Source organism: Hydra viridissima, unplaced genomic scaffold (assembly GCF_058129835.1).
Source record: "Hydra viridissima isolate aposymbiotic clone 2 unplaced genomic scaffold, HvirCarnegie_v1 scaffold_12, whole genome shotgun sequence".
In the NCBI taxonomy this organism is placed as follows: Eukaryota; Metazoa; Cnidaria; class Hydrozoa; order Anthoathecata; family Hydridae; genus Hydra; species Hydra viridissima.
In genome coordinates, this window is record NW_028324311.1 from 8,183,645 (window position 1) to 8,201,046 (window position 17,402).

Sequence of the window (17,402 nt, forward strand, 5' to 3'; positions counted from 1 at the left end):
ATCCAAGAGTCACAACATTTAAAAAAGATAGGAATCATGCTAGTGGGCAAAGAAAAAAGGAAACCTAAAAATCTTTGACCAATAATAGATGTTAATTAAAAAACATCAGGTAATATCTTTTTTAATTAGTCTTTAATCTAAACCTTTCATTAAAATTTCAAAACAAAAAGCAAAATAAATTTTAAAAAAAGAATTTTTTAGTTAAAGAGTTTTTAACAAGTTAACAAAAGATGTATTCTTAAGTGAATTTAAAGGCTACAAGCCCTTTAGTATAAATTAATTAATACCACAATTTACTTTTTTTTTTTCAATCACTTGAGGCTGATATTGTTATTTGAATAGAACATCTTTATTGGGTGGCTGAAATATTGTTTTAAGTTCTTTATTTTGAAAATATATTAAAGACATAACATTATGCAAAACATTTTTATGACATACACTTTAAATATTGAAGCTTTTTTGGTCAACTGTATTATTCAGGTTGTTGTAAAAATCAGTTTAAAAACCTTGCTTAAGGTAAGCAAATTTATTGTCTTAAATTCATCTGCTTTTTTCAAATTCCATGCACACCAGCTGCAAAAAATGATGCTGTTATTGGTTCCTAAACTAATTTTAAAAAATCTTCTGACACTTTCATTGCAGTATGAACAAAATCAAAATGACCACAATTAAAATCACACTGGACTACAAAAAAAAGCAAACTTCAAAGGAGATGGTCTGATAATAGAATAAACAGTACAATCTAGTCTGCAAGTTTCAATTTGAACCACAATCTAGCACAAAAACCTAGATATAACATACCATGAAATTAAAGTTAATATAACTTTATATTTTCTATCAAACATTTATCCTACTTCATAAAAAAAGTCACTCTACAGACTACAATAAAAGGCAAATTAAATTAAAACATAATTATGATGGAATTTAAGTATAATTTTTATTTAATATTTATTTTGTAATTTACTATGTGTCTTACATCAACAAATTTGTTTACTATTTTCATTAAAAATATACATTTCTTGGAAAAAGAAATTACAAATTTTAATTCACTTACTTCTTCGATGGGCATGAACTTGACATTGATATTCTGACTTTGACCAGGTAATAAACAACCACAAAAAGGCAGAAGTTCAAAGATATTTACTTTAGAAGAAGAGTTGATTTTCTTAGTTAAATAAGGCTTTTTCTCCTGAAAAATGTCAACAGCATAGTTAATTTGATACTTACCATTTCATATTCAATTAAAAAAACATTCATTAAAAAAAATATTTAAAATAACAGTGAATAAATATAAGCTTGATAATAAGTTTGTACCTTTAATTTATCTTGAGAGAAATACCACTGGCAACTACAGAAAAGTAGTAAAAAGTATTATATATCTTCAAATATTTTATTGAAGAATGTCTTATATTTATCCTTAAAACTAAAAAAGATACTAATTTATGTAATAGATTCATGTACAATATTAACATAATAACTAAAACAAGTTGTTTCCAAATACTGAAAGTAATTATATCTAAAGATGCTAATGTTAATACATACTCTTCTAAGTTCATTCATGAATTTTGTAATATTTATCAATTTTAATTATTTATAAAAACAACATTAACAAGACTAAAGAGAACACTATTGCTTAATCAGTTTCAACCACAAATATAAACTTACGAAACATTAGTGGTGTTGATTATTTGCAATACAATGATTTTACATTGCCCACATATAACTTCACCAAATTCAAGAAAGTTTACAGATAATGATACATCAGGGATTGAGACAAATGCTTTAAAGCAAAGATTTAATGTTGGTCCACTAAGCACCTGCACATCAAGTTCAATGATAAAATTAAAGTTTAAGATAATAAATTTAAAAATACTACAATATGAAAGTTATAAGTACTGAGATAAAACAAAGTAAAAAAGAAAAACAACTTACCAGTTAAAAAAGTAAAAAAAGGACGAGAAAAGTAAAGGACAATTTTAGCAATAAAGTTAAAGAAATATAAAAAAACCTTAACAGGTAAAACTGCTTGAACAGGTCCAACAGGTAACTCTACTGATTGAGGGTTGAATATTGCTTCAAACTCTAAGTGTTCATTTTGAGGATAACCAGGTAGACCTTTGACTGGATCTAATTTTACACAGAATCCAGTTTTTAAAATACATTTATGATCTGCATAAAAAGAGACAGGCGAATAACCAATGTTTGTGACTAGAAATGTTTTTCGCACTACTGATCCATAAATAACAGGTCCAAAATCAAGAATATACTCCATAAGAGAAGGCCTAAACATAAAAACAATTTTCAATATTGAAGGCAAGTTATTTACATATGTATAAAAGATTTATTAGGTTAGAAAGAAAGTTCTTTTGCACTTGCAGCATTACAAACAGATCTCATTAGAACATGGGAAGCTCTACAAATTTCTGAAATATTCCAGCATTTTGTTTTAATGCATAAATGGCACATTACTTTCTAGAAATTTTCATGCCACTATATAAGTGAATAAAGCTGATTCACTTGGCGTAAAATTTCAGATTAGAATTTCTATATTGGACACTGCATCTTCTATGAGTTCCTGCTTGGTCTTTCCACCAACGAGGCTGAATATTACATATGCCAATCCCTAAGCCAAAGCAGTATTACAAAATGCACTTGTCAAACTTGGTTTTAACATTTTTGTTGTAATCATTGCCTACTCAAGGATTATCCAAGGTCTGGTCATCCAGCTAAAGTTGATTCTGAAATGGTATCTAAACTAATGGAGGAAGATCCAAAACTTAGTAGCTGCTGTATAGCCTCCACAGCCCAATGTTCTTACACATGAATGCTGCACTGTCTTCATTGATTGGGAAAGGTTCTAAAGTTGGGGACTTGGGTTCCCCACAGTCTCATACAACATAATAAGGATATGCACTTGGAGCAATTCTTTGATTGTTTAGATCACTAAATCACTGATCATGAGAAGTCGGTACTTTATGTAAACTACACAAAGGTATAAGTGGGTAAATACTGAAGAGCAAGTAGAACCAGAGCTTAAAGCAGATCCTCACCAAAAGAAGGTCATGTTGTCAGTGTGGTGAGATATATATAGCATCATACATACATTTTGAGAGTCTTTCTCCCAGCTTCTAGAGATAGAATGGGAGATCTTGTCCCACCCAACATATTCTTCAGACATTGCTTCAAGTGATTGTCACCTTTTCTGTGCCCTGCAAATTAATATGTCAGTGAAGAGCTTTAATGATGTTTGCCAACTCTAAGCCAATATTTGTAAATCCTTGAGGCACAGTAAGGCAGCTTCTTCAAGGATGGGATCCATTACTTACCTAATAAATGGAGAACTATTGCTGATAATAATAGCAATTATATTGTAGATTGATTGTGTTTGTTCAGAAGATTGAAACTATTTCATGAAAGTGTGAAAGAACTTTCTTTCCTACCTATTAGTATTGAAAACAAGTTATTTATATATAAGATTTAGTATCAAAAGGAAGTTTTTATTATTTAATCTTATTTTAAAACTATGACATTTTTTAAAACCCTTTAATATACTTAAATTCAAATTTAAAAAAAAAAAAAACCTTTGCTTAACAGATCTTTCAAATGTTGTTATGGATTGAATGTTTTCCATACTAATATTCAATCTTTCTAGTACAAAATGTTTTACTTCAAGTCTGTCAATCTCAGCTTGAATATCTAAAACATCTATTTCATTCTGGAATAAAATGATGTCAAAAAAAGTATTAGTTATTTAATATTTGTGTTTTTTTCATTTTTCATGCATAACAAACATATATTAAATACTTAAATAAAATATCTTTACTGATTGCTGTAAACAAAATTTTTTACTTTATTTACTTTCTGCTTTAGTAAGTTTTCAATGGCTTCAGAATGTAAATGCTGATATTTTAGCAATTGATTATCTTTTGGCAAATCAAAAACAATATGAGGAAACATTCCAGTTCCTGTGACAGTTATCTTTTCAGGTGGCAGGTGTGCAACTTGAACCTAAAAATTTATAAGTTCCTAAAAAAGTCAATATTTTTTAACCTTGTCCAATCAAATGTGACTACTCAAATTACTATTGTCTAATTTGAGACATGATAATAAATAGATTAATTAGTAATAAATAATAATAATCAATAAACTAATAATAAATGGATTAACCAACAAGTAACTATTAACCATTATATATGTCTCAAAATCTTGTGGTACAACTGGAATACATTCAATGGTCAATTTAGAGTTATCTCCAGCAGATATAATACCCTAGAACAAAAATTTTTACATAAGCAATAATAATAAACCTCCATCAGTTACAGAAAAGAATTAGCTGCCAATATAATTAGAAAAGTTTTAAAACAATACTGTCATATTTATTAATGGAAAAAAACTAATAACTCTTTTTGGAAAGAAAATACTATTTTCAACACAAAACAATTATCAATTAGTTTTTAGATATTTATAAATCTTATGTTCCCTGTTGTTCATATATAACCCAATTGTTGTGAATCAAATTTTTTTGAAGATGTGAACAGCCAAGTAACTTTAGTGAATATTATTTTCTCGCTAGACCAGTTTCTTCAAGAGCTTACTTCATTATTATTTTTCTTTTTGACAAAAAGTAAAAATAATCACTTAGTTTATAACTAATATCAATAAATAGATTAAATGGCAAAATTAAATGGTTTTTTTAATTTCTAATAAAGATTTTCAACAAAATTTTTCAGAGTTGAGGTGAAGCACAAGTACAAACAGAGAATTATAAATACTAAAATATATACTTATAAAATATACAAAACATAAACTTTATGTGTAAAAGAACAAATCCATGACCACAAAGTAAAATAAATAAACCTTTTCTGGTAAAATTTTTATAAGAGCTAAGGATCTACTACTTGGATCACATTGGTGTACACTGTATTCAAGCTTTTGTTTTCCAGTATTGAACAGCTGAATATCATGCATATGAACTTGATCATACAACTTAACATATAAAAAAGAAACAAGTTTTGAGAACTTAAAGCCAACCTAGTATAGAAAAATTCCCTATTGCACACAATAGAGGACAAATATTTTAAGAGAGAATCTTGGTTGTAAAAAATTATTACTTAAAAATACATACTATTCTTCCAAGATTGATTTCTTTACTGGGCAATTCATAGCTTATTAAAGAGGCCTCTCCTTTTAAAAACACATTATAATCTGGTCCACCTTCCACTTTGCATGTAGCAATAGCTTCTGCCATTATATACGAATGACCATAAAAACTGAATTGAAAATATAGAGTTTCTTCTGGCTTTATGCAACCAAATAATGGAAAAATATCAAAAACCTGAAAAATAGTTTAAAAAATTATTTTTAAACAATAAAACTAAATAAATTTTAAAATTACAAAATATCTATGAGAGCAAATGTAGATATTAATGACACCTCTTCAATACCAATCTCACTACAAGGTTTTACATCACTCAGTGAAGATAAATTACAATCATCAGCAGACAGCAAACTAATTTTTTCATTTTTTGTAGCATCTGCAGAAGCATAAAATTGATCATCACAAACTGTAATTTCTATATTTTTACCTGCATTTCAGCAAAAAAAAAAAAAAAAAAATCCAATATGGATATTAAAAAAAAAACACTTACAAAAAAATATTTAAAAAAATTGAATAAAACACCTTTCTTCATTTCTTCCTTGTTAATTGAAATATCATGGTAACTAAAGGTCCATGAGTAGGTAGCTTCTACAGGACTCACATTAGTTGCTTTTACCAAGTGGATATGTTCTGTGTCATTTGTGACAGCTTCAAAATTTACCTAAAACAAACCACTTTAGTTTTAAAAAATTACTACACTTTCTCTATCAAACACTATAAATTCACAAGTTAATTTTTTCAACACTGCTTTATTTAAATACTACTTTGGACTCACATTGTTTGTTTCAAAGGTCAGGTTAGGAAAGAGAACTTCTCCTCTTAAAGAAATACTGTCAGTACTTGGATGATCTTTATAAGAAACAGTCATTAAGGATTCTGTTGTCCAGCTAATTTTATCTTTTCGACTTGATGGATCAAATTGAATGCTAAGATTTATCTCTTGATTTATATCTAGGATAAAATCTAACTTGGAAGAAGGGTTGTTTTCAGCTAAATTGATTTGAAAAGGATATTCTACTTGAATAGACAAAATTAAGGGAAGCAATGAAATATTCTTTACTTTCAGTAGTTTTTTTTCAATTGATAGAGTTGTTTCTGGGAACTAAAAAAAAAAAAAGGATCAATATTGAAAATAGTTATACTAACACTTCATTTTAAATAGATTTATAAAGTTTGTAATTACCTTTTTTATGACTTTAATAACTATTTATATTAACTTTAGACAAGATTTAAAACAAGGTAAACATGGCAAAATTCATTTTAAAGAATTTGCATGAAAATTTTTCTGCAACAAATATTTACCTTAATAATAGTAAAGCTAATACTTTTTTCAGAAAAATCAAGTAAAGGTTGAATAAAATTTGCAACTACTTCTATGTTCATTATGTTATCTTTGAAGGTATTATTTCCAATAACAGCTTGACAAAGTAATCTTTCTTTCACAACTTGTGCACTTAAAAAATTAAAAAAATAAAATGTAACCATTTTATATACAGCCTTTAAAATGAGAAACTGCAGAAAAAAAAACTTACTCTTTTGAGTAACCTTCTAAATACACATCTTGATATTTTCCAGGTCCAAGAGAAAAAGAATTTGGGATCAATTTAAAGACCGGAGAAGGAATATTAGCAGCAAGAATCTAAAATTGTATTAAAAAACATATTGCAATAAATGATACATTAAAAAAAGTAGATTTAAAAAGTAAAAAATCCACTTTTAAAAAAGTATTTACTATTTCTGACTTTAATAGATTTTTTAATAAAAACTCTACCCTAAAATTTTTATCTTCTGGGTTTAAGTTTCTTTTATGCTTTAGTTTACTTGTAGAGAATCCTTTAGTTAGCCAGTAAATTTGCTGCACTCGTCTGCCTTTATTATAAAAGCGAAACTTTTGTATATAAGTATGACAACAGAGGCATGCCCCAACATCCCATAATGATGAAAATGGGGGTTCTGTAACAATAGTGGAGCCTTGACCATGTGCACTTAAACAAACTATATGAACTTGACTGTTTGCAACCTGAATTAAAATTTTGTCTTGAAATCTAAAAAAATATATACTTTCATATTAATTATTAATAGTGAATTTAAGACTGCAATTATTTTGTACCTATTTTTTAAACAATAATTTATTCTTATTAGTCAATAATAATTATAGTGGTCATGGCATTTAGGGCATTACAACTTCACTTAGTTGTCATCATTTTAAGAAAATCTTTACTTAGTTTATGTATATAACTAGAAAATGCACTAGTCAACTTATTTTATTTGAAGTTATTCTGGATATATTGTTTATATTAAATTTTATATATATATATATATATATATATATATATATATATATATATATATATATATATATATATATATATATACAGTGGGCAAAATAATTGTCTGTACATTAATGAAAAATAAGGTTTTTTGAAAAAAGCTCTAAAACTTTAAATGATAGAAAAAAATAAATTAAACCAATAGATAGCGCACAAGAAAACAAATAAAAACGATACACCATCTTTAATTTTCTCCAGACAATTTAAATTATAATTAACTTATTTAAAAGTTTTAAAAATTTTAAAACCAAAAAATTGTCTGTACATTTGATTTAAAAGGTAAAATTTTGTTTATAAATGATTTTTATATTAATATCTTGTACTTTTAGGTTAAATAATACTATAATAAATAAAAATAAACTTTTTCTTAACTACGTGGCTATGATGGAAGGAAAAAGAAAAGAATATAGTATTGACTTACGTAAACGGGTAATTTTTGATAGGGAAAATGGATTATCAATTAGAAAAGTTGCAAAAATGTTGAAAATACCACCAAGCTCTGTTCAATATGGGAAAAGTATTTAAAAACAAAATCAGTGGCAAATAATGGTGTACGAGGCAGAAAAAGATCAACAACGCCAAGAGTTGACAGGTGCATAGTTGGGAAAATCGAGCAGAATAGAAGAAAAAATGCAGTAGAAGTATCAAAAGAGCTGGAAAATGAATTAAATATTTAATTATCGCCACAAACAATTAGGAACAGACTGCATGAAGCCAATCTTTTTGCACGGACGCCTCGGAGAAAACCATTCATCAGCATAGTAAACAAGAGAAAACGGTTGCAGTGGGCAAAGGAACATGTTCTGAAGGATGATACATTCTGGAATATGATTATTTGGTCAGACGAGAGTAAATTTAATTTATATGGAGCTGATGGTGGTGCAAAAGTTTATAGAAGAGTCGGAGAAGAATATAATGTGAAGTGTTTGAAGGCAACATTTAAATTTTGTGGTGGAAATGTTATGGTTTGGGGCTGCATGAGTGCGTCCGGTGTTGGCAAAATTGAATTTATTGATGAGAAAATGCATCAACACTTATATAGATCCATATTAGAACGGAATTTGGTGGCTTCTGCAGGAAAATTAGGACTTGGAACGGAATTTATATTCCAACATGACAACAATCCAAAGCACAAAGCTGGATCTGTAACCAGATATCTTGCTGCAAATGGCATTAACGTGTTGGATTGGGTAGCACAATCGCCCGATTTGAACCCTATAGAACATTTATGGTCGGTGGTGGAAAAAAGAATGAAAGATTGAGCTCCAAAGAATAAAAACGAGCTCAAAGAATTGGTTTTAGATGTTTGGTCATCAATTAATCAAGAAATTACGTCTAAACTCGTCTCATCAATGAAAAATTGTTATAGAGCAGTTATTGAAGCTGATGGTGGTCCATGAAGATATTAATTTAATTTTAAGTAATTCTAATTTAAAAATTAACACAGTGTACGGACAATTTTTTTGTTTAAACTTTTAACTCTTTTCATATATTTATATATTTTTAACTAATACACTTAAAATTACTTTAATATTATAATATTTCTTTAAAAACTCTTAATTACAACTATCTATATACTTTTAAATGTTGTTTTGATCAAATATAGATACTTTTCATTAATGTACGGACAATTATTTTGCCCACTGTATATATATATATATACATAAGATGATAAATTTAGTACATTTTCTGGTCTATAGTAAGTAATAACATTTTAAATCAGATTGTAAGAAATTTAAAACTAGAACGTAGGAAACTTAAATTTAGAGAATATGAGAAATCTTAAACTAGAATATAAGAAACTTTAAATGAATGCAACATTTTTCTTTAGGTTTAAGCTTAGATCGCAATACCTTTGAATGATTGCATATTAAAAATGCAACTTTGAATTTCTAACTTTGTTTAAAGTTGAGAAAATATTTTCAATAAAACCAGTGTAAACATTACGTGATTGCATTAGCTTGTGAGATTTTGTATAAAAATATCTAATAAAAGTGTGTAAAACAATAATTGAAGTTAATAATTTACATTCAATTGCTTTAACTGGTCAATTTAACTAATCACATTTTCAAGTATCAAAACTTAATAAATGAAATGAAAAAGAGAGCATAGATAAATATGAGATATATTGATCATAAAATAAATAATAGATTAAATGAAAAAGAGAGTATAAATAATCATACCTGACATTATCATTAATATTGGCCACAATTTTTAACATAACTTTTGAATGGCTATTGATTACTGCAGATAATGGCTCTACATGAAATTGAGAATGAGAGCAAACCTAAATAGTTTTTAAAACAAAAATTATTCTATCTAAATAACTAAATCAATTTTGAACTAAAAAAATTAACACTTTAAAATGAACAGTTACCATGTCACAAGTAATTTGTGCTGGTATTGGTGATTCATTTGAAACTTGAAGATAACATGTTGAGTCTTGTAAGACAGCAATACGCCCAAAGTCTATATTATGCTTATCAATATAGACTACTGGACCTTCACCTCGAGCTTTTAAAGTTACTTGCTATAAGTATAAAAATTAGAAAATGACAATTTTTACTTAGTTTGTTGCAGAAACATTGAAGTTAACAATCATAAAATAGTTAAAATTTTAATTTTAATACCTTAAATTGGTCAATACAACCAAATATGCTTAACTTGAGATCAATTGAGATGTTTACTACTTTTTTCAGTATAAGGTGTATAGGAATTTTACAAGTACTATGGCTCTCAATAATTCCCTATAGCAAATTTAAACGAAAATGATTTAGATAAACTGAACAATAAAACCTTACAAAGTTAGCAGCAATAGCAGCAATAATAAATGTGTTTTCTCTTTATAAACGATAACACAATTTCTTTTTTCAAAACTGTTTTAATTCCTAAAAACTTAAACAATTGTCCACTGAAAATTCTTTTTAAAGGTACAATTTTCTTCTCAAAAGCTTCATGCTATACTTTGATTGATAAGTTAATGAGAATATTTATGAAGAGATAAAATAAACTTATTGCTCTTTTAACATGTTTATAAAGAAAAGTGATCTAAAATGATCCCAATAGGTAAAGCAGTCCCTGCAACTTTTGTAAATTTGAGAATAAAGCATGCTGTATGCTGAAAAAAGTTTAAATTTGCATGAACTTTTCGTCTAAGCTACTTAACCCTTGGTTATAGTGTAACACAAATAGCAGTACTTGGTATTTTCTAAGGGACTGATATTAAAAGATGTTTTGAATACTATTTACTTTATTTTTCAGAATAAGAGGCTAATACATAAAAAATCTCAACCAAGTGGAATGACTGAGATTCCAGCTATGTGTTATATCTATACTTATTGGAAAAATATTGCCCTTACATGAGCAATATTTTTCCAATGAGCCAGCTAGCTTAAGTAAGATAAATACCCAATAATATAAAATGAGTGTGAATTTTTCTCTAACTTACTGTAATTAGTGAGGACTTCTGAACAGTCAGTAATAAAATATAAATAGCTCTCAAAAGGCATTAAATCAAAATAGGTTTACTATACTAATCAATAAAAAAAACTTTCTGCACAATTTTTTTTGTTTTAAAGGAAAAAAAGTCAAAATAGAAGCTTGTAAATTAATTGATCTCAACCCCTAGATTTGCTCTATCATTTTTGAAAATCAAAAAGACTGTTTACTGGTGGCACAACATCAGTAAAATTTGCCAAAAACAAATGTTGTGTTTATAAGTTTTAAAGAATAGTTCAGCATTGTACTGTTAACTGCTGTTCAAGCTGTGGATTTTATTGTAAAAAAATCTTTGCCAATTTGCATTGCATTGAAGAACATGTTGGTGCTTTGCAAACTGTGAAAGTGTAAACTGAGACTTGTTTACTTTCATTAAGTGATTCAACTAAAACTTTGGGGAACAGGGGGTAGGTACACCCTGTTCCTGATGGGATTTTTCAATGAATTATAATTTTCATGAAAAGGGAAAATATATATTATTTAATCCAGAACTTATTTGTAGTTTTTTAAAGGAGAAGAGTATTTACTTTGAAATTTCTATTTTGATGGTGTTTTCTTTTCTAGGTAGATTTTTTTCATAACAGTTTCTTCAAGGTGCGGTGGAGGTCTTAGTGTTAATTTTAAGAGACATAAGGGTTTTTAAAATAAATACTTAGAAGGGGTTAGATTCTAGCAACATCTTAAGTTCTGATATTTTATTGAAATACTATACCTTTTTAATGGGTTAGTTTTAAATAAATAAAAAAATACTAAACTAAAAAACTATTAAATATTTTTTAATTAAGACTGTAAGCTTACTTTAGGCAATGGACATACAATGTCACTGCTATCTTCAATCTATAAAAGAAAGTCAGCTGTTTAAAATAAAGTTGAGTGTACTGAAAATATTTTTTTATCATCTTTTAAAGCCTATAAGAAGATTTCAAAAATATAGAATTCAAATTAAGGCAAAAATAATCATTACATAAAATATTTACCTCAATTATAAGTTCATACATTGCCAGTAAATCAGAATCATTGCGTAATTCAATAAGACTTTCATACTGATGATTAATAAAACATCGACCAAAATCTAACACTGGTGTCAACAAGTCAATTGAAGGAATGATTGACCTGGAAAAAGTACTATGATGAAACTAATTTTAAAATTAAAAAAAAAATGTATGATTTTCTAACAAATACTTTTTTATTTTTAAATTTTAGATGCATTTTCAAAAAATGTGACAAAATATCAAGAAACTTATCAAAAAAGCAGCTGATTTTCAAAAAGAATAGAACATACTGATATTGTTTGCTGTTGAAAATAAAATTATAGTCTCAGCATTTCATGCTGAAAACTTGTGATAAGTAATTCCATAAAAAATCTATTTTGTATAGATTACTTTTTTCTACAGTCAAAAACAAGCAATTTTAAAAATTGTTAACCAACTAAAAGTTATTATAATCATTAGTATAAAACAATTAGTATTAATCCTTTTAAATAATTTATTATAAACAATATTTTTTTGAAAGCTTTTAGACAATAAGGATTGCAGTAAAACAGTGCTAAATGAGTTTAATAATATTTAGGAGAAAACTGCAATAAAAATTGAATCACCTTGCAGATATGGGTAATGTAAGAATATTTTCCCCAACACCATCTATTCCAACTGTTAGAAATGTTTTATACCTATTTGTACTTAATGGTGTAAAGCACACCTAATGCAGAGTAAAAAAATTTGAACATTAATATAAATAATTTTGAAACAGAAACACTTAAACCAATAAAAATAATTTTTAGATACCTGGATTTCAATTTCTGACAATGGCATAACAATACCACTTGATGGAATAATTTCAAATTCTTTTGGAAAAGATTGAAACTCTACATTTAATTCATTATGCCTTTCTGTAAAACTTTTAACAGATTCAGCACCACTAACTCCTGCACCATCCGATGGAACAGTTAAATGGAAAGACATAGGAACTGATGATGTATTAACTAGTTTGCATGACTTTTCACTAGTAAACCCTAAGAAAGAATTAAACTTAAAAAATATTTGTTAACTATTAATTTTGATATTAATGTTGATTAAAGTTTAACATAACTTAATAATACCTTAATTGAGCCAAAACAAAAAAAAATTTGAAATAGGAAAGTTTTTTACCATAAGAAATTTTTCCAAACTTTAGTTTCATTATATCAAAATGAAATGTTGGTCCAATTACACATCCCCTAAACAAGTTAAAGTTTAGTCAAGCAATCAAAACCAATGCTTTAAAAATGTTGTTAGTAACCCCTTAACTAGAAGCTTTCCCATTATTTCTATATTCATTAACAAATGAACAATAGTTAATGCATAAAGAGACAGAGAATAAAAATACCTTATTGTTATGGATTTCTCATTTGAGCCATTAACTGACCAAGAGAAAATTTCTACAAATTCACCCAAATTAATTGAGGAGAAAATAATCTAAACATTAAATACCATTTGTCTTTTCACTGTTTCTTGTTAATATAAACTGTATAAAATGAAATTGAAATGAAACCTGAATGGTTTGATATTCACCAACTTTAACAATTCCTTCTGTTGGAGAAAACTCAAATTGGCTAGCAAATAATGTTTTTGCTGGCAAGTATGAAAATGGTGCATCAATGTGACCTGTATTTGTAATGACAACCTAAAAAATACATTTTGGATACTAAGAAAAAATTTATCATCAAAATCAATACCTGTTAGAACAAAAAACCAAATTCCTATTTGATTATTTAATAATCTTTTCAAATTTAATTTCCCTCCAAAAAAAATTTAAGCATGAAAAAAATTAAAAATTTAAATAAAATTTACCTCATATATGTGACGTGAATTCACAAATACATTTTGTATATCTAATACATCATAAGAAAATTCAATTTTTGGACCAATTCCTTCCCCTTGTATTCTTAATGGTAACCGTGATTCTCTGCCACTAACATCACAATAAATAGTGCATGAATAATGACGTTCTTCAAAAGGTTTAAATATTATGTTAATGTCCATTGAAGAATTAGGCCATATCTCCCCTTCCTAAAAAAGTAAAATTGCTTTATGAATAAATATAATTACAAATAAAAACAAATAAATAATGAAGAATGAGCTTAAAAATTACAGGGTTGTAAAATAAATATTTTCATATTATTTTTATGTTTCACGAACCATGCTAGTCAAATAGATGCAAAATAAAAAGTTTAACATTTTTATCTTGTTAAACTTGTTTGTTTATGTCATAATTATGTTCTTTTACATATCGAATAGTTATATGAGATATTAGTTGCTGGGAAGACTGAAGCATTTTTCTTATACTTAAAAAAAAAATTCAAATAACCTTGTAATAAACTAATAAAAAAAATTATGTTAAATTTAGACATTTAATAAAAAAAAGCATTTAATAGGTTGAGCTTCATTTGTTTCAAATAAAGTGCCCCTTTACAAATTATGCAGAAACATGTACTTTATAAAGCGGCACTCAGCAACACAACAAATGAGGCTAATTTAATCAATTATATTCTGGTTTAATCAATCACATTCTAGTTTAATCACCTTTTGTACACAGATAACCTATATACATAACATAATCATTAATTTCTGCCATTTAGTCTTTAACTTTTCATCATTTTACTTTTGTTTGCCACTTGACTTTCTTCTGAAATAATCATTATTAACTTCAAAAATCCTTTCACTCAAAAGTGCAGTTGTCACTGAAATATCAGTGAAAACTGCAATTATGAGCAATTTTCTTTTATGCCTGTTATCTACATTTACAATAGACCCAGCTTTTCCAAATGAGAATATTTGTTCTGGCATAATCAATCATGCAGATGATGTAGTTGTAGTTCTTAAACTACTTGTCAATATTGCCTTTGAACCTAGCTAAATTTAAAAAAATTTTGTGTTGTAATTAAGCTTGATATGCTTGTGCATGGAAGGAAAGTTCTATCTTTTGACATTAGTATTTATATAATTGTCATAATATAAAGATGATCAGTTCCATTAGTACAGAAAACTGGATTAACTTGAAAATCTTCAAATATATATTTGGTGTTATAGCAATTTGCATTGGATGCTGACAAAAGCATATAAAAACATATTACAATCAAAAATGTTAAAAGAAAACATCAAGTTTTATTACCTTTAAACATTTTTTATAGTAATTTTGTCAATTTAAGATATTTAAATAGTGTTACTTTGAATGAATGGAGGACTAATTCTCTGGAGATTGCAGAACTAACAACTATAATGTTATCTGATAAGCAGTATGAGCTCAGTTAACTGTTCAACAATCAAGATTCATGGCAATATTTCATATTTTTCTTCTTATTCCAAACCAAAAGGCTGCTGAGAAAGTAGAAATCTGGTTTATGACATTTTTACAGCAGTTTTCTAATCTAACTGATTCCTAAGATCTGAAATCCATGTCTGTCTCAGGTAGTATTCTATAATTCAAATCAACTAAATATAAAAAAATGTAGAAATTGCTTTATTATACCATGCTTACAAGGTGGTGTCAGGTGAGTTGATAATTGGGACTGTTAAGTTCTTTTGAGGAAGGCTTGTTTGATACCTATACAGATCAAATCAACCAATACCTATATAAAGAAGCACTTGATTCCATCAGTTGAAATACTCTTCAAATAAAAACAAATGGTGGCAGTTCTAACAGATGGTTACTACCCACAACTCATATAGTCAAAGCATGGGACAAAATTATTAGCATCATGGCCAGTTTGAGTACAAGATTTGTGGATTCATATGAATAAAGAATTAGTCAAGGATGATTTTAATCATTTAAAAATAAAGTCAATATTTTCATTGGTTTTCATTTTATGGTACTTTGAAAAACTATAAACAAAGAAAATTTAATTCATCTGGTGTTTTTGTATTTCAAAAATTTCAAAAATAGATCATATCTAGCTGTAGAATTAAAAAAAATTTCTCTTTAATTTACATTACTATTTCCTAAGGTTCTATGTCACATACATGCTTCAGTTAACAATCTAAGTATTCTATTTTAGAAAGGATAGTTGTCCAAGTCATTACAAACATGGTAATTGCATTTAACTTTAGACACAACATACCAATTGCTTTAATTCATTGTGACTGTTACTTAAACTTAGCGCATCAGATGTTATCAAATTTAAATCAATTTTACAATAAAAGCAGGCAATAAAAAAGCCACTATCATTGCAGAGAAGTAAAAATACTAATATAGTTTCATTTGATTGTTTCTTTGGTAAACTTGTTATGGTTTATGACATAGATTTAATAAGCAATTGGCTTATGAAAATATTTTACACAAATTTTTATTATTTTTTTTTTGTAAAATACTCCAAAGTTATAAAACACTCATTTCAAATTACTTTTTTGTTAAATTTTTTTTGATATCTAAAAATTTCTTCTGAAATTGCAATCACATCAATATTATAAGTTTTCATTAGGAAAACATAAAGAAAAATTGTTTTAATGTTTCAACCTTTCCCTGTTTGAATTTACCAATTTTTCCTACACACTATAACTTTTTTAAAAAATCATCATTAGTCTTTTATGAAATGAATAATAGAAAGATAAGAAAATCAATATAGACTTTTTATTTCTACATTTAAAAAGTTTTTTAAAAACAAAACAAAGTGTAATTCATTTGTTTTTGAAAAAATTTAAAGCTAAGACATAATATCAATCTTATGATATAGATATTTAACAACAATAGGCCAGTGAAGTGAAAAATGTAAAAATTACATACCAATGGCTCAACAATAATATTCTCATCTTCATACAGCATTTTATCATTGTTAGCACCCTAAATATATTTTTAAAAAAAGATTAAAATTTAAAAAAAAAAAAAAAAAAAAAAAAAAAAAGAACGGAAGTAATAAAAAAAAGAAAAAGATAAAAACTTACATTTATTTTATTTTTTATTGAACGAACAATAAGTGAGAGCTTGTCTCTCATTGTAGGATCCGCTATACATTCCTTTAAAAAAGCATCATCAGATACTGATGCATTTAGTTTTTGAAAATGCCTACAAAATAAAGATAACATCACTATTTGATTTAAAAAATAGAATTAGGTTTGAAAACTTTGGATCAGAATTCTAAACACTACAGGGGGCATGAGCCCAATTGACATGAATTTTAAACTCAGGACATTGGAAAGCTTCTAAAGCTCTCCACTTCCTGTTGAAAAATGGATTTGCCAAAAAAGTTTAGTTATTTTTAGCAAAAAAAAATTGGATATTCCTTTCTTGAACTATACATTTTAAACCAATAAAAAATATTAAGTACTTAACTTTTTTGTTAATAACTATTTCATTTAACTTCAAAAATTAAAACTCTATTTTAATTCAATAAATTTGCTAAAGTAATTAAATGATGTCTTGCTATATTTTTTTTTAAATTTATA

General features: G+C 26.9%; 1 protein-coding gene across 11 annotated transcripts in view; it reads right to left on the minus strand.

The window, feature by feature from the left end:
* Window positions 1–17,402, minus strand: part of LOC145194041 (axonemal central pair apparatus protein HYDIN-like) — a 55,438-nt gene that overhangs the window by 29,150 nt on the left and 8,886 nt on the right. For 5 of the 11 annotated variants that reach the window (XR_016445483.1, XR_016445484.1, XM_090068327.1 and 2 more), the window contains exons 10-37: window positions 16,902–17,022; window positions 16,744–16,800; window positions 13,815–14,033; window positions 13,516–13,647; window positions 13,351–13,439; window positions 13,134–13,201; window positions 12,771–12,997; window positions 12,584–12,684; window positions 11,964–12,099; window positions 11,785–11,823; window positions 10,119–10,235; window positions 9,866–10,018; window positions 9,672–9,775; window positions 6,930–7,203; window positions 6,691–6,797; window positions 6,461–6,611; window positions 5,934–6,260; window positions 5,681–5,819; window positions 5,434–5,585; window positions 5,126–5,335; window positions 4,858–4,986; window positions 4,186–4,269; window positions 3,850–4,008; window positions 3,582–3,715; window positions 2,009–2,282; window positions 1,666–1,817; window positions 1,315–1,348; window positions 1,055–1,189 (exon numbers count right to left, since the gene is read on the minus strand). Coding sequence is in view for 9 of the 11 variants with exons in the window: in XM_090068327.1 (XP_089924453.1) it covers window positions 1,055–1,189; window positions 1,315–1,348; window positions 1,666–1,817; window positions 2,009–2,282; window positions 3,582–3,715; window positions 3,850–4,008; window positions 4,186–4,269; window positions 4,858–4,986; window positions 5,126–5,335; window positions 5,434–5,585; window positions 5,681–5,819; window positions 5,934–6,260; window positions 6,461–6,611; window positions 6,691–6,797; window positions 6,930–7,203; window positions 9,672–9,775; window positions 9,866–10,018; window positions 10,119–10,235; window positions 11,785–11,823; window positions 11,964–12,099; window positions 12,584–12,684; window positions 12,771–12,997; window positions 13,134–13,201; window positions 13,351–13,439; window positions 13,516–13,647; window positions 13,815–14,033; window positions 16,744–16,800; window positions 16,902–17,022 (4,024 nt within the window). In the remaining 2 variants the exon portion in view is untranslated. Of the gene's footprint in view, window positions 1–1,054; window positions 1,190–1,314; window positions 1,349–1,665; window positions 1,818–2,008; window positions 2,283–3,581; window positions 3,716–3,849; window positions 4,009–4,185; window positions 4,270–4,857; window positions 4,987–5,125; window positions 5,336–5,433; window positions 5,586–5,680; window positions 5,820–5,933; window positions 6,261–6,460; window positions 6,612–6,690; window positions 6,798–6,929; window positions 7,204–9,671; window positions 9,776–9,865; window positions 10,019–10,118; window positions 10,236–11,784; window positions 11,824–11,963; window positions 12,100–12,583; window positions 12,685–12,770; window positions 12,998–13,133; window positions 13,202–13,350; window positions 13,440–13,515; window positions 13,648–13,814; window positions 14,034–16,743; window positions 16,801–16,901; window positions 17,023–17,402 lie in introns of those variants that run through there. The other 6 variants (XM_090068332.1, XM_090068331.1, XM_090068330.1 and 3 more) reach the window with 6 other exon arrangements.